This window comes from Grammomys surdaster, unplaced genomic scaffold, assembly GCF_004785775.1.
Source record: "Grammomys surdaster isolate TR1022 unplaced genomic scaffold, NIH_TR_1.0 1164, whole genome shotgun sequence".
Lineage (NCBI taxonomy): Eukaryota > Metazoa > Chordata > Mammalia > Rodentia > Muridae > Grammomys > Grammomys surdaster.
The window spans coordinates 5464269-5489547 of record NW_021605583.1 but is presented as its reverse complement, the minus strand read 5'-3'; the positions used below and the strand labels follow the sequence as shown (position 1 = coordinate 5489547).

The following is a 25279-nucleotide window of genomic DNA, read 5'->3' as shown; positions in this document are numbered from 1 at the left end:
GTGTGACAGCTAGCTGCCGGTCAATTCGTATGCCCACTCGGGAGCTGAATTGACCCCGACAGCTAGTTTGAGAGGGGTTTTTAAGGGGAAAAACCACAAACCAAGGAATGGGGAGGGGGCTCATGGTTGTTAAGGTGGCATAACATAAAAATAGCAGAACATTCCAAAGGAACCCAACCTACGTGAGTCAGGATCAGGTGAAAACTCTCTGTACGCTTATCTTTCTCAAGAATGTGGTCCTGCCCTCTTACTTCGGCCTTGTCCTGTCACTGCGGTTCTCAGCTTGGCTAACTTGCATTCTAGCCAGTTCCTGTAACTAGCCTGTCCACATTCTTAACTTGTTTCATGGCTCGGTTTCTCCATGTCTTTATAAAGAAAGCCTAAAGAATATTTTATATGTCTAAAAAGGATTCTATATACCCAGTATCTATAATTTTTCACTCTACAGTTTCAATGAAAATGGCCCCCAGATGGCTCCCTCACAGGGAGTGGTGTGCTATTTGAAAGGGTCAGGAGGTGTGGCCTTGTTGGAGGAAGTGTGTCACTGGGGGTGGGGTTTTCCGTTTCAGATGCTCAAGCCAGGCCCAGCGTGACTCTCTCTTCCTGCTGCCTGCTGATTCATATGAAGAATCCTTCTCCATTACCATGTCTACCTGTGCTCCACCACGTTTCCTGCCATGATGGTAATGAAGGAAACCTTTGAACTGTAAGCCAACCATAGTTAAATGTTTTTGTTTTTTGTTTGTTTTCAATAAGAGCTGCCATGGTCATGGTGTTTCTTCACAGCAATAGAAACCCTAAGACAATAATTCTTGGACAGTACACTTCTATGTGACAGACACTATGTTGGATGTACTGACTGATTTAATACTCACACACCCCTATGAGACATTGCTTACTTACTAATCTTAGTTTCATGCTGTGGATACAGACAAGGAAACCATTACGACACACCAAGGTTAAACTGGTCACGTGAGCATTCTGACCTCAGAGCTCACGCTCTCAGTCAGCACACTCTGGGCTATCAGCACAGCCGTTTATGACTTTGAAAATACCAGAGACTGAACTTAGGGCTCATGCATGCTAAGCAAGTCCTCCACCAGGTAACTTTATCTCCAGCTCACCGTTCTTCAACTTTTTGTTTTCAGACAGGGTCTCACCATGCTTCACAGGCTGGCCTCTGCAAACTTACTCTGTAGCCCAAGCTAGCTTTGAACCTTTTATCCTTTTCCTTCAGTGTCCTAAGCAGCTAGGATTGCAGGCATGACTTTTCTGAAGTGTGATTGTGCACAGAACATGGCCACCTTAGCCATTTGTCAACGTGTCACGCAGCGGTGTTGGGCACATTTGTGCTGTGCTGTCACCTCATGGCCATCTCCCCACAGAACTGATTTGTCTTATAAAGCTAAAACTCTGAGCCAGTTGAAGTGGTACACGCCTTTAATCCCAGCATTTGAGAGGTAGAGGCAGGAAAATCACTGAGTTTGAGGACAGCCTGATTTACAGAGTGAGTTCCAGGACAGCCAGCGCTATATACCATCACTGCCCCCACTCCATCCTTCTACCCCCACCACCTCCACCATCATCACCACCACCACCTCCACCATCACTACCCCCCACTCCACCCTTCTACCCCCACCACCTCCACCATCACTGTCACAACCTTCACCACCATCACCACCAACAAGCTAAAACTCTGTGTTAAGCAAGTAACTTCATTGCTTGCTCCGTCCAGCTCCTGGAAGCCCACTAGTTTGATTATGTACCTCATGTACTTTGCTCAAGTATTTCCAGGAAAATAGCACACTTATTTCACTTAACATAAAGCCCTTGGTTCATCTGTGTTGTCTTTATCCCATGGCTGATATCAGGTAGGATATCAGGGATGGGAGGACAATGGGACAGGCTTGTGTGGGAAGCACACTGAACCTCTGTTTTCCCCAGACTCAGGTCACTGTTTCTCTTACTCAGCAGCCAATCAGCTTTTCAGGTCTCTGTTTACTTCTTTGTACACTGAGAAGCAATGCCTCCTTAGGATCGACTTATCCCGAGGTATTGTGTAGCTATTTCCTTCAAATAGAAATACACACACACACACACACACACACACACACACACACACACTCACACGCACTCTCCATCACATAATGTTATCTCCAGCACATATATATCCAGCATATATATACATATAGACATAGACATAGATAGATAGACAGACAGACAGACAGACAGATAGATAGATAGATGTCCACGTCTCCCCAGAAGAATGTACTCAGCAAAACTGGTACTCAATGAAGAGCAGAACAAAGATGCACTGGGTAGGGGCAGTTCCATCCAGTTTACAAGACTCTGCCCAGACTGATGCACTGAGGGTGTGGCATCTTTCCAAGTGGCATGAGATGGTGTGCCTCTTTGATGTAGTGGCAGTTGTGTGTCCTCTGCTGTGGGTGATAAGACTTGCAAGCAAAGCTAAGCAATCCTAGGGTGGAACATCCTGGGCCTCTGGGCGGGGTGTGGGGGTGGGGAGGATCCAGGGTGGCCATCTTCCACTCTGTAATGTAGTGTTGTATTGTGAAATGCTGTCTTCTGCATCTTCTGGGCATGGTACAACCACTGCTGCCTCAAAATGAGAAGAGTCGTGATTATTTCCTCACTGGCTTGGGCCCAGATGGTCTATCATGAAGAAGGGGAGACGTGGGTAGTTTGAGACAGTACAGTAGATGCATGAACCCCTTCCTGAGGATTTATGAGCTGTTTGTGGTTGTTGAATGAAGGGGGGCATTTTCTTTAGCGGTATACCTGCTTATAAGTTGCCTCTACTGCCGTGGGTTAGTCCTCACCTATGGTAGACTAGGGTGGACTCATTCCTTCTGTCTGCTGTTGATGCCCAATCTGGGAGCAATAAATGTTTGCTCAAGTATTTCCAGGAAAAGTTGATGCAATAGGTGGTGTGTCTCTTTTGGGGTTTGCCACGTGAGAGTGGGAATATCCCTTCCCTTCAAGCGGGGAAGATGATGGACGAGATACTATATAGTGATCTCCCTAAGTGGCCTTTTGAGATGGGGGTTCTAAATACGTTGTGGCAACAGTCATGTGGCTTTGCTGTGGCTGATCAGACATGCAAGGGAGGATGAGCTATCTGTCCAGAAGAGTTTGCCTGAATGAGAGGAATTGAAAGCAAAAGAGATAAGAATGCTATCATCCTCTTAGCCTCTTCCTTGGCAGAAAGAGGAAGAAAGGGGTGATGAGGTGGAGGTGTTGCCTTGCTGTGCCTTACAGATGGCAGGGCGCAAGGAAAAGATAATGCAATTTAGGTTTATGCTAAATAGCCCTTCCTGGAATCCCCAAACTTGAAATTCATTTGCCGGAAGCATCAGACAGTCAGTCGGGGCGTGGGTGGGTAGAGAAATAGAAGTGATGGAAGCTACCCTGTAGGTCCAATCTTTAGTGCAAAGGACGAGAACGTTCACTGTTCAACACTCAGATGAGGACCTTCGTAATGGCCGAGGATGGGAAGCTCTGACGCTCAGAGAGACGATGCTGTGTCTGAGCTGTTTGGGGTGAATGAAATCAGTCTGACTGCTGCGGAGGAAGAAAAACCGAGTTATACAATACCGAGCTCCCTTTAGGCAGAGACTGAGTTATCTGAGATTAGTCTTTGATGGATTGGTTCTTGTGAGCCTTTAGGGACATGGGATTAGTGCTAACTGAGATCCCCATGAATATCACGGTCTGGAAAACACCAAAGGGAAGGCAGGTACCACCAAGGAATTTGGTACAGAGGACACGGTGTTCAACTCCAGCTCACTGAGCCAGTGAGTCTTCAGATAGAAGTTAAATCAGCAGGGATCTTAGGACTGGGGGGGGGGGGTTCGCCACTTTGTTGAGCTCCACGGTGGAATTCCATCTCTCTACAATGTAGAAGAGGCGTTGACAGATCTGAACAATTCAGACACATGTAAGTTGAGTTTATAAGGCAGAGTCTCCAGGAGAATAGGAACAAAAGGGGACCACACACAATGGAGCATTAATTGAAAGAAAATGTGACATGAGTTGTGTTGAGTCTGGGGAAGGGGTGGGGATGGCAGAAAGCTAAATGCTACCCAGGTGAGCCTCTGGGTATAGGAGTTGGTGGGGGGCTTTAAACATGGAGCAAAACCTTACCAAAGATGTGTGTAGGGGGTATCTAATGGGGCTGGAGAGATGGCTCATCAGGTAAGAGCACTGGCTGCTCTTCCAGAGGACCTGGATTCAACCCCAACAACCACATGGCAGCTCACAATCTCTTTAGCACCAGTCCCAGGGCATCCAGTGCCATCTTCTGGCTTCTTGGGCATGAGGTACACATGTGGTATGGACAAAACATACATGCAGACAAAACATCCATAATTAATTAATTAAATTGATTAATTAAATTAATTAATTAAAATAAAATTTCAAAGGAAGTAGTAGTAGCAGAACGCTACGTATAAAAGTATTAAGCTTGTCCTAGGGATATACACTTACTCCCCTAGCAACACCATGTTTGTTTCTCCCCTGCAAGAAGGTATACCGGGGTGAAGGTTTGTTCAGTATGTTCAGGAACCAGATGTGGTTGATGGAGAAGTAACAGTTATGGTATCAATTGAGAACCTGACAGATGTGGGAAGCCAGTACCAGTGATAAGGAGAACATGGGCCTTGTACACCCTGGCTCTGGGTTGGGCCAAGCAGTATAAGCCAGCCTTGCTGGGCTCACTGGATGCAGGTGGATGCAAGGTGGCCCCACTGCAGGGTCCCACAGTGAGGAGATGAAAGGACACATAGAAAATTACGCTCAATTATTGTGATGGTTTGAATAAGAATGGCTCCCCATAGGTTTACATATCTGAATGGGGAGTCAGCAGGTATTGCTTGGGAAGGGTTAAGAGATATGGGCCTGTTGGAGCGAGTGTGACAATATTTGGAGGAAGTATCACTGAGGGTGGGCTTTGGGGTTTCAAAAACTCAAGTCAGGCCCAATCTCTCTCTTCCTGTTGCCTGTGGAACCAGAAGTAGAACTCACAGCTGCTTCTCCACTACCTTGTCTTTCTGCTTTTCCACCATGATGATGGACTGAACCTCTGAAACTCTAAGCAAGCCCCAAGTAAAAGCTTCTTTTATAAGAGTTGCCTTGGTCATGGTGCCTCTTCACTGCCATAGAACACTGACTAAGGCAATTATGGGGAGCTGGATGAGAATGTCTCCCCATACTGCTATACCCAACCCTGCTCATTGACTGGACAATTGGTATCAGTGCTAGCATCTTTCACATGGCACTGGAGCCTGCTAACATTTTATTTTAACTGTGCCCTTGGCTGCTGACTCTGAAGACCAATTGGTACTTGCTTGGAGCAGATGGTGGTGGGCCTTCTGAGAGACTGTCTATCCTCTATAAAAAGTTTTATTATGTAATGTTAAACCTTGAGTATCTTACAGATTTGGAAAGGCATCTGGAAGAACAGTTAAAAAAAAACCCCAGCAATTAAAGAGCTTATGTGAAGACACTGTGTGGGTGGAAGAGGCATAGCCAGAAGCCATAAGGTTACCGAATAGAAACTTTGTACCAGAGGTGAATTACTGCCTTATGAGTTGTTGGCCACAAAGCCCCTGAGGGGGCCCCTTAATCCATAAATGTTATTGCCATTGCTGTTGGTGGTATGCCAGAGGTAGATGGCGAGTTCTTATTGTTGACGTCACACACTTCGGCTATAGGACAGAGAGAAATGAGGCTGGGGTTGCTCTGGAAACTTACTCCCTGCTCCATGTCTTTTTTCAGTGCCAGAAAGTGTTAGCCTATGCCAGGGGAATTGTTGACAGTCCTGCTGTTATTTGACCCTTTGTGCTTCATCATCGATATGCCAGATAAGATGTGGCTGTGGTGCTATAGTGATGCAACTGTGATGGGTGTGGCCAACGGTGATGGGTGTGGCCAACGGTGATGGGTGTGACCAACTGTGATGGGTGTAACCAACTGTGATGGGTGTGGCCAGCCATGAAGGGTGTGGCCAACTGTGATGGGTGTGGCCAACTGTGATTGATATGATACACTGTTGTGGGTGGGGCCAACTGTGATAGGTGTGGCCAATTGTGATGGGTGTGGCCAACTATGATGAGTATAACACAACTGTTACGGGTGTGACCAACTGTGGTGGGTGTGGCCAACTGTGATGGGTGTGGCCAACTGTGATGGGTGTGGCCAGCCATGAAGGGTGTGGCCAACTGTGATGGATATGATACACTGTTGTGGGTGGAGCCAACTGTGATGGGTGTGGCCAACTATGATGGGTACAACACAACTGTTATGGGTGTGGCCAATTGTGATGGGTGTGGCCAACTACGATGGGTGTGGCCAACTGTGATGGGTGTGGCCAATTGTGATGGTATGGCCAGCCATGAAGGGTGTGGCCAACTGTGATGGGTGTGACACTACTGTGGGTGTGGCCAACTATGATGGGTATAACACAACTGCTGTGGGTGTGGCCAACTGTGATGGGTATAGCTAACTGCTTTCTAGTGAGATTTAAGTCCTGCTGCACAGGAGAGAACTCACGTTTGACGCTGTAAGTCAGAACAAAGATTTGTTGCAAGAGAGGCTCCTGGATCCAAGGGGGAAGCTATTGTCATTGACAAACGAATATGATATGTCTATCAAATTGCCTTCTAGACGTTTCTGTTTATATCTATAGATCACTGCTGCCGTCGGCCTTAGTTATGGAGGGAAATTTCTTTTTCTTTTTTTTTTTTTTTTTTTGTAGTTGGCAGTGGCTACTTTGGAGACTTACAACAAGTTGTCAAGAGTAAGTGACAGTTGCTGTCGCATAGTGGCCCCACTAGTGAGGTGGCAGAAAATAACTACCTGTCCTGGTTAGTTTCTTCATCAACTTGACATGGCTTGCATCAAGTGGGAAGAGAAAGCTCAACTGAGAAAACACCTCCATCCAGATTGCGGTGTCATAATTGCAAGCTGATAGAGAAGGACCTAGCCTGCTCTGGGTGGTGCCGCTCCTGGGCTCCTGGTCTGAGTGGTATCAGAAAGTGAGCTAATCTGTGAGGAGCAATCCAATAAGCAGTACGCTGCCGTGGATTCTGCTTCAGCTCCTGCCTCCTGGTTCCTGCTTTGAGTTTTTTGCCAGGGCTTCCCTCAGTGATGGACCGTGGCCAGAGAGCTATAGAATGAAGTAAACCTTTTCCTCCCCAGCTTGCTTCTGGTCATGGTGTTTATCAGAGCAGTAGAATCCCTAACTAAGACAGCAGCTGTCTACATCAGCCTGTCTGAGGCTCAGGGAACATCACCAAAGAGGAGGAGGTTAGAGCAAAACAAATGAAAACGTGTAAGAGCCAGAAGAAGGGGCGGAGTATTGTATGTATTCTCTTGGAATTGAATACTCCTTCCAGGAAAGAGGAGGGGGCTTGTGAGACACAGGGAGCTAATGAGAGGTGTAGTTTATGATACCTACAGGTGCAAGAAGCCCAGAGAGTCATAAGACTTGTGAGGTCCTTTCCGAGAACACACACAAGCGGTCCACCAATTGCCAGGGGAGAGGTGATACACAGGACAGAGCTTCGCAGTCAAACTGTCTGATCGCTGTGCAGAATTTCAGTGATGTCTCTTTCATGTATTCTTATCTATGTTAGGGGAGGGCTTGCTGGTGAGGCAGCTGCCTTCAAATTACCCATGCATCTGCTTGAAACCGCAGCAAACCCATTGGTTCAGCCATTGAGACTCGGGCAGAATCATTTCTTTGGCTTGTCATTGGTGCTCTGTGTCAGATGGACGTTCGTTCACATTTTCTGGGGAACAGTCGTGCAACACTAGGCCAAAGGCTAAAGGTGTGACAGCCTTAGCTGGATTCTTATTAAGCAGTCCAGGAAGTCTATGCTAGTGATTTCTCATACCTGTTTAATGGCATTGACCACAGGTGTGACAATAACAATACCCCGACACTAAAATACACACCTTACGTGAGAACTGACTGATCTCTTACCTAAGTGCTTTCAGGACTGGGCAAAGATGACAAAGGCTTTTCAGACCCTTGTCTTATCTTCTCAGCCAGTGATCTGGCTTCTCAGGAGACAGCTGACTTCCCTTCCTTCAGTGGAAGGGAGAGTCTCCTTGGCTAAATAACACTTCTGAGAATTGAGTCAATGGCCTGGCTTCACTCCATGAACTGCATGTCTCACAGGATTTGGGAGATGCAGGGGTGGCTGAGCTAGCCCATCTGACTCCACTCTGGGCACCTCTGCAATGTGTATGTCTGAGTCCTTGGTTGCTGCAGAAATACCAGAGCTTGTTCAAGGAGACTCTTGTCCCCTCTCTGACTTTGAGGGACCACGTAGTAGGCAGGTCTGAGGGGAAGCAGCTTCTGGGTGTGGTGGACAGCAGCATTACATCTCAGACTAGAGAGAAAAGAAGACAATGGCAGACAGAGAATCAGATGACTCCAAATCAACAAAGTAGTGACTGGGTCAACATTATCTTCCTTTCCTAAGACCGTTTTGCTCACCTGTTCATCCACTCTCCCCTCTAGGGACCGGGACACCTCACAACCCTTTCTATACTCTTAGCATCATCTCCCTGGAAAGGGCCCAGCAGGCTCACTCTGGTTGTGGAGAATGATAAACCTTGGGGTTCTGTACCCTAAGGTACTTGCATTTCACAGAGATCACCCACCTAAGGAATCTTGGCTTCGATTGAGAGATCTCAGGCTGTCAGCTTGCTGGGAAGGAAATGTACTTGGGATGTAAAAGGTTGTCAGAGCTACCTAAATCAAATCTAAGGATGGTGCATTCCCTCAGGGTAGACATGGCGAGGGAGGGCTCCCAGTCGGGCTGAAACACTCACCTTCCGAACATTGTAGATCCAGTCGAGATAGGCAGTGACTTTGGTGTACACTCCAGGAGTACTTGGGCCCCCACAGCCATGGCCCCAGCTCACGATGCCTACGACCTGCCACTTGTCAGAATGGTACATCAAAGGCCCACCACTGTCACCCTGCGGAAAGTCAGGTCAGGAGCTGCTGGAGATGGCAGGCCGGGCTAAGGGTGGCCTTCTTCCTCCCATCTCTGAATTGGTCCATTTGATCTCCCCCGACTCTGTGGCTCTGCGCATGCTCACTTCTCTACTCTCCGTGGCTCTGCACATGCTCACTTCTCTACCCTCCATGGTTCTGCGCATGCTCACTTCTCTACTCTCCGTGGCTCTGCACACGCTCACTTCTCTACCCTCCATGGTTCTGCGCATGCTCACTTCTCTACCCTCCTTCTTGTTCGTATTGTTCAGTGTTTGTTACTCTTGTGGGAGAAATGGCCCATCTGTGGGCGGGTAAGTTAAGGGCATGCTGCCTGCCTTATCAGAGGCTCCTAAGTCACACTAGCAAAGTAAAGTCCAGAAGTTCCTACATCTACTGACTTGCCGTCCAGTTTCTGTCTATGGTAGGTCCCGTTCTGCATAGCTGGGATTCAATGGACTTGAAAAGAGATCTTTGGCCTCAGTAAATTTATGATCAAATGGGTTGACAGAACCAATCACGAGTAGATGACAGAAATCAAGTAGTGAAATCGACACGCACTGCCTCTCTCTGAGACCAGTGGCACTGTGGCCTGACAGCTTGCTTGCATATCTCTGTGTGGCCACCATGAGTTCCTGAAGGACAGGCATGGTCTTTAAATCTCTTCACGGCCCACAAGGGAAGATTTAGAGACGGCTCTTGAATGAGGATTTTAATGTCTGGTAAGGGAGGCAGACTGAGAAATCTGAATAAAAATGGTTCCAAAGGTCCTCTGGAGGAATGGGGTGGTAGGAGGATACACAGGGATTGCTCACAAGTCCCGGTGGCCATGGAGACGGGAGAAGGTCCATGTACCAAAGCTCACCTAGCATGAGATGAGTTTTCTAATAAAGCACAGGGACAGTGGGAGGGGAAATAGACCTGGTGCCACTGTCCCCAAAGGGGTCATAGATGTTGGGGAATTGAGTGTGGGTGGAGAAGGTAGCGATGTCATCTTTAAATGTGAAATATCTACTTAGATTCTTTCCCCTTGTCTAGAGCCAAATATCATCTACCCACCCATTCTTCCTTCTATCTTTCTCAGGGCACATTCCTACCTTCCTTTAATCACAAACCGAGGATCACAGTTTGCAAGGTTTCTCGTGGGCATCCAGCTTGTAGGGGTTCACCTCTCCCTAGGACCTACATCCCTCTTCACAGAGCGCCCCATGGTCTTCGGAGGACTCACCTGGCAGGTGTCCTTGCCACCCTGTGGGGTACCCGCACACAGCATCTCAGCGGTCACTTCCCCCTCGTAGGCATCCTGTGCATTGCACCGTGTGCTGTCAATGACCTGGACTGACGCCTGCAGCAGTGTGTCAGACATCTTCCCTGGGAGGTTGAAAACGTAGTTCCTTACTCTCCTCTTTACTCTCAGCCCAGCTTAATTTTCTGGACCATCGTTACTTTTTGCTGCTTGGGATTTGGTCAGGATAGTCTTCTTTCTTATTACTACCGGGGAGGGTAATGAGACCCTCATGCAAGGCGTCTGAGGTTCCGAGCCCAAGACTCACCTCCGTTTTCCTCTGTAAAGCCCCATCCAATGACCCAGACTGGTGTGGCTGGGATGAGCACTTCATCAGAGAAGGGCAGGCAGATGGGCCTGACTGAGCCTACCAGGAGCAGAGGGGAGGAAAGAGAGCCTAGATTAGGGATGGCTTATTAGTTTTTATATTTGGTGCTTTTTCACGTTGGGGGATCTTGCTGGTCTAAGCAAGACTAGGCTAGGTAATTCCTAGAGAGAATAAACCACTTGTCAGCGAGGCCCTTGGCGTCTAAACAAATCAATCTAGACCTCCCACTCCTGACCTCACATACCTTCACCTCACTCTCATATGCCAAGGCAGTATTCGTCTCTGCCCCACATCACCCAAGTGTAGGTACTGAACAGTCGGAGATCAACCTCTGGAGGCTAGACAGTTATTCTCAAGCATGCTCAGACTTGCCCATTCAACCTCCCCACTGTGGTCCCTGGGAACCACACGCATCATTTGAAGTGTTCACCTCCTCCCTCGTCCCTGCTGTCTTCTGACACATGCACATGCACACACAAGGGAAAAACCAGGAAATGCTAGGTTCCTTGTTCCTGGAGGAAAACAAACAGAAGCTCACTGACACTCTGGTGGGGTTGTTGGGCAGGGCCTTGGGCACAGGTCAGGGGTGAGCAATGGGCCAGACAATTCTTTAAAAAAGGGTCCTGACAGATCCAAGAGCAGATGACCTTGATCTTCCAAATAGAGCAAACAGACTTGGAAGAATCTCTGGCAGGGAAGATGGGCATGTCAGCTTGACAGCTAGAGCGAGATTGAGATGCCAGGTTAGTCGGACACCCACAGGCAAGCTGAGGTCTTGAGCGGGAACATGATGTGTCCAAAGCTCCTTAGCAGAACCCGAGAAAGGTTAACCTGGGGACCCAGTGCCCAGGGACCACCTCCTACCTGAGAATGTGAGTGGCGTCTTCAGCTTAACGAGGGCAATGTCCTTTTCTTTGGGGTACAGGGGATTGGGTTCGGCAATGAAGATCTTAGCCACAGGCAAGGACGGAGAGTTACTCAGTTCGTTTGAGCCGGCCCTCACCTTCCAGCTGGGAACATCAAGATACTTCCTAGGGATAGAGATGGTTAGATCAGGGGGGATCCAAGCACGTAGGGCTAAGTCCCCAAGTCTGCCGATACTGTAGGGGGTCATGGAATGGTAGGGACAGGAGTGGTGGAAAAGACAGTCTAAGAGCCACCTTCCTGAAGCCAGATTAGAAGAGGAGATCTGGTTTCTTTTCTTCATAAAATGTGCCCAAGGAAACTTCCACCCAGAGGACTTGGGAAGGGGCTGGCCCACTCCTGGGTCTTCATGACCTGAAATCTTTCCTCCAGTCTTGTTTTTAGCTTTGCATTGCCATGCGTTGAGTCAGCTTTTGAGCTTTTGTTTATTCTCCTTTACATCAGGCACCACCTGTGTGCAGGACCTTTCCCCAGGAGGGGATGTACTGCTTTTGTCAGTCTCAAAACAATGCAGTACCCTTGATCTAGATGGGGAACCTTGAAGGCAATGATGGGGTTTATGTGATGCACATGGCCTAAAGGGGCTGGTTCTTGGTACTCTCTAGATGCTGAATGAAATGGATAAAGGAAAATGAAGACACCCTGGGTGGAGCCTCTTTCACAAGGCCTGGCCAGCTCCCTCTCTGCTGGACTGAAGGATACGCTACAAGTGGTTCAGTTTCTAGACATAGGCAGTGACTCTAGATCTTGGTATCATTTCCTGGAAGACTTACAAGGAGGAGACAAGTTCTTGGGAGCCCAGATGTGTGGGGAGAGCTTTGGCAGCATGAATGAAGTGGGCATGCTATGGGGTGAGGATTCTGGGTATCTGAAGCTTTCCACCCAATAGAGTTCGACCCTGGAGACCAGCACAGAGTTTTCAGTACCTAACAAGGACATCATGGCTCATGTCTCATTGCACAAAGGCTGCACCCTAGAGATGGTTTCCAGAGGAGATGGATGGGGCATGGGTGCACAATCAGGAAACAAGGCTGGCTCCCTGCATGGTCTCTCTAGCTCCTGGATTCCTCGTCACACTTACTTGAAGCAGTGGGCTGCTGTGAGGATCCAGTGGGGGTCCAGGATGCTTCCACCACAGACGTGCTGCTTGTTGTACTGGATGCTGACCTGCCATGGCCAAGAATCCACAGAGGCCTCCACTCCACCCACCACACGAGGAGTCTTCAGGCTCTTTCCACAGACTGGACTCAGTGGGGGGGGAGGGAAGGAGGAGAGTCAGGCTTCTGGGGAGGGATTGCCTCCCCAGAGACCCCTGGAGCAGGGCCCTCATGAGTGGTACGGGAAGGTTGGGAGAACCCACCCACATCAGCACTGAATCAGTAGTGTGAAGACAGCCAGCATGACACCACAGGCGTCCCTGAGACTCCCCTGTAGTTTGCGTTTAGGAATTTAGATTTTTGAACATGGATGTGATCATTGGGCTGGGAATGTATCATCTTCAAACCAGACAAGGGCATGGAATCATGAATTCTGAAAGCCCTACTCAAATGGACAGCCCCTAGCAACTCCCCACTGAGTAAACAGATACTCACAAGGTACTTCGGTATCAGGGAATAAGCACGTTCTAGGAACTGGGTTTCTTCCTTCTGTTAAGGGAGCTGCCCATTGGCCACCCTGTCTTCTGACCTACCATTCACATATGACCTTTGAACTTGAGTTAAAAATTTCAATGTCAGGGCTGGAGAGATGACTCAGTGCCTAAGGGTGCCTCCTTCTCTTCCAGAGACCTGAGTTTGGTTCCCAATACCTACAACAGGCAGCTCACAACTGCCTTTTCTACTGGTATTCACAGGTGCTGCAGGCACATGTACATACCTGCCTCATAATTAAAAACCAAACAAACCCTAAACTAAAACCTCCAGTGCCATGTCTCTGCCCTGTTCTGTGCTTCTCTGGTCTTTTGGACACTCCTGACACGATGATCTTTCCAAGGAGGCCCCTTCCCACCATCTCTCCCCCGCCTGGCCCTGTGTCTGCCAAACGCTATCTGATCTGCCTCTGCTTTCAACTTACTCTGTGCTCACTCACTCAAAGCTTCTTGGTTGGCAAGATGGGGTCTACACTCATATGGACTGTGTCACATGGTCTTTATAAAAGCTTCTTTCCAGCCAGTGACCTGCATGGAAGTCTCTGGAACAGTCAGGCTATGGTTTGAGTGTGCCTCCCCAGGAGTGGCAGCTTAGCCCTGAATATGGTGGTGATGAGGTGGTGGGTTCTTTAAGAGGTGAGGCCTAATGACCCTTAGGTCACCAGAGTAGCTGCCCTCTGAGGAGGATAAAGTTGTTTTCTATAATCCCCAAGTGTCTTAGAGAACTTATGACAAGATAGAGCCCACCCCGCTGTCTGGTTTCTTGTTTCACCCACATCACGTCACATGATCCACCACCCAGCCTTAGGCCAGCACTCGAAGCCAAACCAAAGTGGCTTTCTGGTCTTAGACCTCCAGGTTCTAAAACTGTTAGCTAAGCAAAACTTCTTTATGACATTATCCTGCCTCAGATATTTCGGTACAGCAATAAAAATCTAACATACTCAGGTTGTGAACTGAGAGAGCAGATGGCAGAAGGGAGTTCTTGGCATTGACCACTTGAAGGAACACTGATCTACAAGTCTAAGGTTGGCCCCAAACAGTGGGAGTTAGAGACCAGGAGACAGAGCAGTGAGGATGAAGGTCTTTCTTCTTAATCATTGTTGGCCTAAGCCCCAGACCCTCAGAGATAGGGCGTACTCACCAAGACAGTGCAGGGAAACCAGGGAGCCTGAGAGACAGGATCTGAAAGAGAGACACGGGATCCTGTGACTTCTGCTTTCCCCTTGGCTGGGAGGTTTGAACTCAGCCTTTGTGAACTGCTGATTCAATCCCATCCCCCGAGCCTTCATCATGGGTGTGTGTAGAACTGCATTAATACTCAGTGTGGTTCCATTTAATGCAATGCTCGTGTTGCTGTGCATGCACCTACAGCATATGGAACCCTTCCCAGTGAAAAGTCAGTCTGGGCTCCTGGAACCCTGGGTGGGCAGGGAGCAGAACCTGCAGCATGGCTGCCCTTCCAAACAGACCAGGATTTTGATGGAATCACGCAGATAACCATTCTGACACTAACCTGCACCTTTTCAAGAGTTACTGTGGTAAGGCTCTGTCCAGCGTCCTGAATGCTAAGAAGCCAGCCTGCTCCTGGAGCCTTGGCTGCCTTGCAGGAGATTTTGTTTTGAATCAGCTGTGCTCTAGTGTGGGGTGGTGAGGTGAGGACTGGCGAACCATCTTTGGAGCATTAGAAGGGGGTGCTTCGGCCTGGGGAAGTGATGGAAAAGTACAAAGCTACTTTCAGGCTCTTGCCTACTAGGCAACTCATTAGGGAGCATGAAGCAGCCGTGTAAGGTGTTAATCTTTGACAGTTCAGGGAGAGAGAAGGTCACTGTTCATTCCTCTGCCTTCGAGCAGAACAGTGCATGTCGTATTAAAGAAAAAAGTCAATAGAGAATAGCCCTACCTGAGCTTGAAAATGATATTTCATAACCATAGACATTTAATGAACTGCTTGGCTAGTTCTTCCTGTTGTCTGGTTCGTGTTCCCCTTGCTGCAACCCTGAGCTGCTTTCCAGTGTTAGTTAGCCTCTGTAGGTCAGAAGGTATCCTCTTACTCACCTGCTTCCATTCTGCATCTGAAGTTCCTGGCTGTTTCCTGTGACTTGAGCGACAGAGAGGTTCTGGTCTGGGCCAATCTCTACTGCTCTGAAAGTGGGTTGGCTGTGGTAGGGAGAGTGAATTGTGAGCTGGGGCAGAGGCTGGAATTGCATGGCAGAAAGAGCTCCTGCTCCCAGAGGAAGCACAGGTTAGTGGGGCATGGCTGGCTTTGCTGGATCACAGGAACGGTGGTCCCACATCAAGGCAGAACTCGGCCCAAGGCAGGCTGCCGTGGCCTTGCTTTCCTGGACGGGGACTCCTGGCCCAGAAGTGGAGCTCTGCAGAGGGCTGGGGGTCTGTTTCCCTCACACCCAGCTCTCCTCCCATCTCAATCTCAGATGCCCCAGCATCTCTTTAGGTTCACCTCAGTGGGAGCAAAGAGGCAAAGGGATGCAGATGAACTCCTGCCTCAGCGCAGAGGGAACTGTAGTGTGGATGTTTGGTTTTCCATATAAGGGGCCTGGAGACTGGAGAAGCCTGGATCTATTCTTATAGGAGCCCAGATGGAACTTCTGAAACTTGGACAACCCTCTCCCTTCCCTTCTGCTAATCCATGTTTGTCTTCTTTCAACCCCCCTATTCAAGTCTTCCTCCTCCAGGAAGCCTTCCTTAACTACTCTGTCCTCTGGCTCTTTCTTTGCTAAATTTTCATCTTCTAAATTTCCCCCTTCTTCCCCAGTCTTTCCTCTCGGGGCAAGCTTTGCACAGACATCTGGGGTCAATCCATGTCCCTGGCTGGCTAGTCCACACTTAGGGCTGCAAACACTTCCTTGGTGAACCAGGTGTTGGATCTGGAATGACCAGAGTCTGTCTCGAGAGCCCCCAAGACTTAAGTTCCAATATGTTGGATCTGACACCAGTTTGGTGTGTGACCATGGGCAAGTCATATTTGTCCTGTGTGTCTCCCCGAGTCCTAATTTTCTCCATAAGGTGATGTGTGAGCCAGATGATCCCTGACTCCTACACTGGACCACCTATGGCTTTGTGTTCCTAGGTAAGAAAGGTTTCCTTCCAATCCAGGCAGGAAGGAAAGTATAGATTTGAACAGAGAGCTCTGATCCAGAAGGAGAGAGGAAGCTGTCGGCAAACATGCCCAATAAAGCTAACCTGGGCAGTGATTTAATGAACTTTACTATCCTAAAGCTGAAGAGGTCGGGTGGTGCTGTCTGGTGCTTCAGTGCTTTCTAGAAGTGTAGGAATTCTGGGAGTCTGCCACTTTAAGAACCTCAGGAAACTCCCGGTTTCATAACTGAGACAGCCTGCTGCATCTGGTCCAGCTGACACTGCAGTTGGCTGGTCTGCAGTGGAGGAGGGGATGGCTGCAGGGGAAATAGGGGACAGCAGGTACTGGGCATGCTGTCCTTGGAAATGGGGTGACTGACAGGTGTCCCTTTTCTAGAGGGTGCTGGGAGTTTTCCTCCTCAGGAGGGAAAAGAGCAGGACTTTTATAAAGAGGGGGCAGAAAGGACAGAGGCTATATGGGTTGATACTGGCTGCCCAGAACATGTTCTGTACAAAACCTTGAGGCTGCTTTAGGAATCTATGGAGAAAACTCTGTGATCGACAGGCAATGTCTGTCTAGTAGTCTGCCTTGTCTCTGGACTGTTTCTTAGAGTCCTGACAAGTACAGCCTGTTAGGGAGAGTGTGATCCCTTGTGCAGCAGATCACCTGGGCTCCTTTCCATCCTCTCTAGGCAGGCTCCTGGAGGGACCAGTTCTCACTTTCCCTTTCGTCTCTGATGAAGCCTTGTGAGTAGAGAGAATTCGCTGTACAAACAGATGCTTATGAGAACTCATGGTGTCCAGGAATCGGGTCGTGGCTGGTAGAGATTCCATCCCTCTACCTCCTAGCTTCTGCCTGAGGAAGCTGCTTACTCTCTCAGAGCCCACTTCTAACACAGATTTAATAATAACCATGCTTTGAGCTGTCTGCCAAGATCAAATGAACAAAAATATATATAATGCTAATTACCCTTCATGTACCTTCCATCCACTCCAGATTGGGACCTGCTTCTGCAATCCCCTGAGAGAGCTGGGACTCTGGTGATGGGGCCCCAACAGAACCAGGCTAGTCCTTGCTATTTTTGTTTTCAAGTGTGGAGAATGGAACCCAGGGCTTTGCACATGTCAGGTAAATGCTCTACCAACGAGCTACACCTCCAGTCTTCCTTCCTGGTAAATTTTCATCTAGATGACATTGCATATTAAATTCGTTTTGGGTTATGGTCGGGGAAGACGTCTCACAAAATCACAAAAGAGAGGTAGTTGGGGAGAAAAGAAATCTCTTATGAGATTGACACTGGTAACTCTGAGGAAACTGAGGCTGGGGGATTAACCTTTTAACCTTCATGCAGCTTGCTAATGAGAGCACTGGAGTTCAAACACTGTTCTGTATGAATTCCATGCCTGTGGTTTTAGGGAAAAGAAATAGGAAGTAAAGAAGGGAGAGAGGCAGGGAGGGAAGAAGAGAGTCAGGCAAGCACAAAGGAAGGAAGGAAGAAAGGAAGGAAGGAAGGAAGGAAAGAAGGAAGGAAGGAAGGAAGGAGACAAGGAAGGAGGGAGGGAAGGAAGGAAAAAAGGCAGAAAGGCTGCTGGCGTGAGGTGACAGCCTCCTATGGCCCTGATTGAGTACCTGTTATAGCCCATCTGTCTGCAGGCTGTCTTGGCCAGTGCTTCTGTGAAGTTGTCAAAACAGGCTGAGGCCCAGGTCCCTGTGGCTGCATCCAGAACCTGCAGGGTGGACCTGTCCTTGGAGAGGCGAACTAGGAGGGAAGGAGCCTGAATCAGTTGGAGGGTGGGACCACTCTAGCCCAGCCCCTTGGAACTTATCATGAGACCAGCCTCCTCCCTTACCACTGCTCCCCAAGCCAGAACTGAGGACACATTCAACATCAAGGCACATTCTTCCAGTTGACTAGAACCTAATTTGGATGGCAGCTATGGGGAAGCCTGACCAGCTGCCCAGGGACAATGATTGACAGCCTCTCTTTTTGCTCAGCTAGGTATCAGCTTTGATGACCAGTGACATAATTGCTTTACCATGGCCTACACAGCTTGCCCAGTTTGGGGAAACATCTCAGCCAGGGACCTGGTAGCTTCTCCATGAAAGGTCAGAGAAAGAGTTGGAGTGAAAACCTCATTGGTAGTAGGATGGCAGGTACCCATAGGCATTTGAATTTACTAATTAAGAGCCAATGCACAGGAAGTCACTCTGCCCTGCCTCTCAAAGGATCTTATTAACTGTCTTCTGGACAAAGTGTTGGCGGGTCAATCCAAGCTGGAAGAGACCAGCTTTTATGCTTGAAACATTCGCTCCTTCAGTCACCTTCCTCTGTCCATGAGTGGAAGACTGGGTGGCTGGCTAAATGACATGGTGACATTTCTAGCCTCTTGGAATTATCAAGGAGGAACCTTCAAGGTCATGCATTCTAGAAAGGTGGCTACAGCCATTCCAGTATCAGCAATAGTCCCTTGTCCCCTCAGGACCATTAACCCTTCCCGAGAGTGTGTCCTGTCCAGTGCTGGGATCTAATGGTAGGTGTGCCACAACCCTGCTCTTGGGGACCTTTTCTACCAGGGCTAGAAACTGAGAAAGAAGCAGGGCAGAGACCACATTTGAGCAGACATCCCCCACTGTCCCTGTCCTTCAGTCCAGGGACTCACCTGCCACTCTGGGCTTCTCAGGGAAGTTCTTGACACAGTATTCCTCATCCTCCCCCGAGGCACAGTCCAGGTGGCCATCACACATCTGGCCCCTCTGAATGAAGGTCAGGGGATTTCCGCAGATGAAGTAGTATTTATCCAGAACCACCTTGACTGGAAGGAACATTAGGGAGGGGCAGAGCGGGCTGGGGTCAAGCAGGCGACTGGGGACAGAGAGGGGCTGCTTTTTCTGAAAGTCAGGCTGGCTGGAGGCAGGCAGCCAATTTTAAAAATAAATAATTTCCTTAGTGTGTGTGCATGCATGTATGTGTATGAGCATGCACATCCCTGGCTGGGGGTCAGAGGACTTTTGGGAATTATTTTCTGGTGTTTTGTTACAGTAATGGAAAGCTGACTAACACAACTGCATACGGTTGGGCCAACTAAGGTCAAGAAGAAATGATTTGGGGTTTTATACATCTCATAACCACCCTGGGCTCTCAAGGATTGAGGTGGTGTCTGACTGTGGATACGACAAGGATCTGGTCAGCCAGAGAACTGGGGTCCCACCCCAGCCTCTGTCCTTGTTTGCCTTGCCTGGGCTTTGAACCTCAGTGTCCAACTGTAGAGTTAAGGGTTCAAGCAGAAGATCTCTGTGCGCCATCCAATGAGTGGTGTCTGCTGCAAGTGTAAGTAAGCTCTAAGTAAGAGCTTGGGGAGCTCTAAGTAAGACTCCCCAAGGGCAACCCATGCCCAGATTGTACAGTGCTACACACCCTGCGTCCCGGCTCTGCCTACTACGTGTTCTTGGTTTTTAATACAGGTTCTTCACATAAGATTTCTCATCACTGTTCGTGATGCTTTAAGGCAATTCATACTTGAGGGGCTCAGTGGACTTTTTTCTGGGCACACAGGTCCCATGGGGAGCCATGATCCCTATCCCTGACTTTTAAGCTTGTCTCCTATGCTCAGTTCCTTGTTATACAATCTGTGGTCAGTCCCTACTGTAACTCTGGAAATCACTGTCACGGAGTTTGCTGCCAAGGATGACATCAGGGTTCCTGAAGAAGGAACTGAGGTGGGCAGAGGGTTTTACCTGCCCAGTCATCTTCCCTAGTATCTCCTCTCTCTCCGATCTCTACAGGCAGGAATACTCTCTAGCCTGACAGACAGTAGGGGTGCACAGACACTCCATCTAGCCCCCTCACCCTGCTCCTCCACCAGCTGTCAGTTTGCAGGAGATGGGAAGGAGGCGGCTGGGGGTGGGCACCTCTGCCACTGCCTGTGTGGGTTTGGAATGGGTGCCACGTGTATAGCAACCATCTGGAAGAGAAGCCATCTGGGAGAACTGGGGGATGCGCTCACCTTCCCCTTGCACTTAGAAGGCTCCCTCCAAAGCAGGGGTGGATACACGAGGAAGATTCATTCCCCCCCCTCCAAAAGCTTTGTGCGAATCACCTGCCTATCACTGTGGGTGGGAGGACTGTCGAGGGCTGTGGCTGGCTGAGGGGGTGAGGGTGAAAATGGGGGCCCACACAGGGGAGTGGGGTGGGGTGAAAGCTGTGGGAGGGGCTGTAACTCACTGAGGAGGGCCAAAATTCCGATGGCTAGCAGGCTCAGCAGCACTGCAATGATGGGGATCCCCACCTTTTTGAAGGTGTCCAGGGGCCTTCGGGGTTTGCGAAGGGGAGGGACATCTGCAAGGAGAAAGACAGAGGGACAAGCATACAGTGAGCACTCAGAACCCAGCCCTGCCAAGACTCATAGCCCTCTGCTCCTGGCCGGTGTCAGGATGCCCTGGGGACAGTTTGGTGGGGAGTATCCCTGCAGGCAAGGCTGAGACTTGTGATCACGTCTTCTCCCTCCTCCTCCCCTCCCTCGCCCAGATTCACCTATCTTTCATAACCATTTCTCAAAGGAGCTGGCAGCTCCTGCTGCCTCCCCTTGTCTTGCCCTACCTTGTATAAAATGTCACTCTTGTCGGGTCTGACCTGTACCTGCCCTGGGAGGGGCCCAAGCTCGTCACGCATGTACTTGGGCCCTTACCATGATATATATATGAAATGCTATCATTCATCCTGTCCCATTCTTGAATATATTTTTATTTTTTAATTAACATATAATTGTATTTTGGGGGGTATAGTGTAACATTTCAATACACGTATGTAATCTCTAATGGTGAGATCAGGGTAGTTACTGTTTATCGTGACAGACAGTTATTTCTGTGTGTGTGTGGGGAACATCCAAGATTCTCTCACTAGTTCTTCTGGGACATCAAATGTCATCACCTGCAGTTACCCTCCAGAGCTGGAGAACATTAGACTTTATCCCGTCACTCCTTTACTCCAGTTGTTTCTCTGATCATTTTCTTAAAGGGCAGGAGAGCTAGATCACGTAGCACAGGCTAGCTTCATTTTCTATAGGTAGATGAGGGTGACCTTGAACTTTTGATCCTCCTGGTGCTGGGATTTGAGGCATGTACCACAACCACTGGTTTCTGCGGTATTGGGGATGGAACCCAAGGGTTTATGCATGCTAGGCAAGCATTCTGCTAACTGGGCTATATTCTGCCAAGTAAGCTAGCCCACTGCCTTCATTTTTGCCTCCTCATACAGTGAGGCTATAGCAGAGTTTTGATAAACACTTGTGAGTTATTATTATGTATTATGGTGGGCCCACCTCCAAGTTAGTCCAACACACAGCAAGTCCTCAGTGTGGTCCTTGTCTTTAAGGAGATTAGAGTCTGGGGGTAGAGTCAAACAGGACAAATGGCAGTCCACCAGGTGGAAGAAGGTAGAGTAGAGACATCACCTGGGGAACGCTGGGAGAGGCTTCCTGAGCGGGTGGTACTTTGATACATGGAGAAACAGGGAACAGAGTCTCTGGGACAGTTGAGACCCAGGCATGGAGGGGGTACTGTGAGCATCTAGTGTCCTCAATTATGAAGTGGGTCAAAGCCTGTTGGGAGGCAGGACAACAAAGTCCTTTTGTGGAGACTTAGAAACTAGACTAAGGTTTGGCATTTGTCCTGACAGCACTGAGGAGCCACTGAACGCTTTGAACAAGGGAGGGTATGTGATGCTACTGTTACCTAGAGAGGATTCACTCATCAGGGAGGAAGAGGGTTGAAATGAAAGAGTTTGGGACCAAGGAGCTCACATAGGAGGCTATCATTGCCTGAAAAATGTAAAACAAGCAAACAAACAAACAAGCAAACACACAAGCAGTTACACGTTTGCTTCAGACAGTGTCATAGTTGGAATCTGAAATGATACAACAGGCTCTTAGTTTTGAATGTTTGGTCCCCAAATGGCAGTACTATTTTGGAAACGTCTAGAAACTTGGGAAGTTAAGGCTTAGCTGGAGAAAGTAGATCCCCAAGGGGTTATATTTGGGAGTCTACTTTCTTTGCCTACTTTAAAAATTTCCTTTTCTGCAGAAAATATCCCATTTTCTGCAATGTCATGTGAATTGCTCTGTTACACTCTTTCATGGACTGAAACAATTCTGGAACTATTTCAGAATGCCGTGAAGTTGTTTGTGTCAGGTGTATCGGTCACAGCGACCCAAAAGAACTCATGGCTAGCCAAGCAGATGGGGCATGACAAGGTTGTGAAAAGTCCTCAGTTGGCATCGGAGACAGGCTCTGGGTCTTTCCAGGTCCCTTTCCTCGGGCAATGAACTCAGGAGGCATTTGGGGGCCTTTCTCCCAAGGGGAGCTCGGCAAGAAGCACAAGAGCTTCAGAAACCTAGACAACAGTAGACGGGCTCTCCAGCTTCCACACCTACATGGCTCACTCCCTCAGCGTCTTCCAACCTTCCTTCAAGTCTCCTTCATGTGAGCCCACTCTAGATCTTCCTGTTTAAGGTGCGACCACCGCATGTTTCCCACCCTCCCCCACTTGCCTGCTTTCCCCCCAAAGCACTTATCATTGCTGACCTACTTTGGCACGTTTTTGTCTCCTCCCAACGCTCCCTGAAATGGAAATGAAGCCACCACGAAGCCAGCATCTTTTGTGCACTTCTGAGTCTCCAGTGCCTGGAGCAAAGCCTACAGCAGACACTCAACTAGTGTCCATGAAAGGGGACACGATCCACCCTCGGCTCTGTTCTCTTAGACGCATCCTGTCCACCCTCCTCCCCTCAGCTCTCATTCTGCCTCAGACAGTGCTAATACCGTGTCTGGCTCTACTCACAGTTCTCTGCTCATCTGAAACTCAGACTGATGTCTTCCAGAGGCCAGTGCCCCATAGATGACGGTATCAATGACTGTCGATAAGGAAACTCAAAAACTCTGTGCCCCCCTAATGGAGAGTGTGAACTGTACAGAGGCCCAGCACTGAGAATGTGACTAAGACATGCCATGGCCTGTAAATTGTTAGTGTCTGGCACCAAGCAGATTATCAATAATACTAGCTGGTCCTGGTTTTAAAGTCCTCACACCAAGTCTTCAGAATTATTCTGTTCCTGTGGCCAGGGACACATCAATACCTTGTTCAGTCATCCATGCGTGGTTTGTTTACTGGTCACCTGCTTCAGGGGACATGAGGTTGATTTGTTGTCGTGGTTAGTGAACAATCTATTGGATTGTGCCCAGGCCCTAAGCTGTGTCCTGGCTGGTCTCAGGGAAGACCTGCTTCCCTTCTCTGGGAGGGATGTTCCTCAGGAAGGAACTTAGCTAAAGTTCAGAAACATCCTCCCTGCCTGTGGTGGTTGTTTTATCTGTTTGTTTACCCTGCACATTTGCTTCTAGATACAGCTTCCAGGAAGATGGTTTTTCCCCTGTCCCTTTCCTCTTGAGTGACAACAGGGATTCCTGTCACGTTCACTTCTGGACTTGGTACTCTGAACCTTCTAAGCTGTGTAATTGACTTCATTTACTGACCCAACTAACTCAGCAAACACACGAGCACACACACAAGCATACACACACACACACACACACACACACACACACACACACACACCACACACACAGAGTCACATCCACAGGCTGGCTTTCTGGTGTTTAATGACCTAAGTGTTATTCCTGACCTCTGGGACTCAGGAATTCAGATCCCCACCTCCCCACCCCCACCCCCACCCGTGACTGGCTGACTCATCCAGCCTGGTTTGTACAGCGGTCTCCATCACCTGAGCAGCTGCACAGTCTCTCCTCTCAGCTTCCTTCCCACCAGGTGTTCTGGTTTGGCAGTTCTTGGGTTTGTTCACTGGGAGAGGCACAGGAAGAACCACGGGAAGCCTTGTGCTCTCTGGGGACTCTGTGGTCTGCTGTTACATTAACTCCAGAGTACAAAGGAGGTACTGTTTCTACTCACTGGGTTATTGTTTCTGGTTATTATTAACTTGTGATTCAAATAAGACGTTAACATGAGCGGGAATGGCCATTGTCTGATGGAGGTGCTCCCCATTCATTCGTCTTGCCGATGTGTTAGCTATCAGAAGTAGGTATTCGAGAGAATATGATAGGAGAGGTTTAACCCTTAAAACTGGGAGCTTTTTATTTATTCATCCACCTGTCCTCTTTAGTCAGGAATCCACAGCTATTTAAAACACCAGTGTCCCGAATTCTTGGTGGCATGAACTCCAAGCGACCAGAATCTACACTCCGCTACAACTGTCCAACCCAACTTCATAAGGATCAGGGCCTGGCACAGAGAAGACTAGGGAGTCACTGTTCTTGGTCATTAGGCCTCCTGGTCATATTCCCCAGAGACCAAGCCTTTTTTTTTTTTTTTTAAAGAACAAATCCTGGAATGTATGAGTATTTAGTACTTTTCATTTGAATGATGGATGGACGGTGGACTGATGTCACACATAGCATTCACACAAACGGTGGCTCACTCAGGAGCTGAGATTCAAAGGCCCGGGAACGTGAACTTACCACGGTTGTTCAGAGGTTGGCCACTGTCTGGCTCCTGCAATGGAAGGGGAAAGGTTGAGTGAGGGGACCTCTGAGATCCGGACTTAGCAGTGCTCCCTTCCCAGCTATAGTCTTCCTTCTACGCCTAAGCTACTGGTCGAAATGAAAAAATCATCTATATCCCTATGTGACCTGGCTCCACTGGTTTGCCACTTGTAGAGACTAGTTAGGAGCCTGAGAAGCAATTGGCTGCTGGCTTGTTATCTGTATTGCTTCTCCCTTTGTCAATCATTTGCTTATTTTTACATATATTGTATTTTTATAGAAACTTGAATAAAGGGGATACTTAAATATTCAATAATGTCAAAAGACACTGTCATTCATTACATAAATGTAAACTCAGGATTCAGTGAATCCCTCTCTCTCTCTCTCTCTCTCTCTCTCTCTCTCTCTCTCTCTCTCTC

At 48.6% G+C, this 25279-nt stretch overlaps 1 protein-coding gene across 1 annotated transcript in view; it reads right to left on the bottom strand.

Annotated features, from left to right (window-relative positions):
• Window positions 1-8264: 8264 nt before the first annotated feature.
• The window catches only part of Tmprss4 (transmembrane serine protease 4), an 18435-nt gene continuing 1420 nt past the window's right edge, over window positions 8265-25279 (bottom strand). Inside the window, exons 3-14 of the mRNA XM_028783670.1 lie at window positions 24837-24870; window positions 20536-20649; window positions 18974-19126; window positions 17943-18072; window positions 15272-15373; window positions 14358-14398; window positions 12647-12806; window positions 11506-11672; window positions 10582-10680; window positions 10257-10399; window positions 8863-9012; window positions 8265-8417 (exon numbers count right to left, since the gene is read on the bottom strand). Coding sequence (XP_028639503.1) covers window positions 8406-8417; window positions 8863-9012; window positions 10257-10399; window positions 10582-10680; window positions 11506-11672; window positions 12647-12806; window positions 14358-14398; window positions 15272-15373; window positions 17943-18072; window positions 18974-19126; window positions 20536-20649; window positions 24837-24870 — 1305 coding nt within the window. The 3' untranslated portion in view covers window positions 8265-8405. The remainder of the gene's footprint in view (window positions 8418-8862; window positions 9013-10256; window positions 10400-10581; window positions 10681-11505; window positions 11673-12646; window positions 12807-14357; window positions 14399-15271; window positions 15374-17942; window positions 18073-18973; window positions 19127-20535; window positions 20650-24836; window positions 24871-25279) is intronic.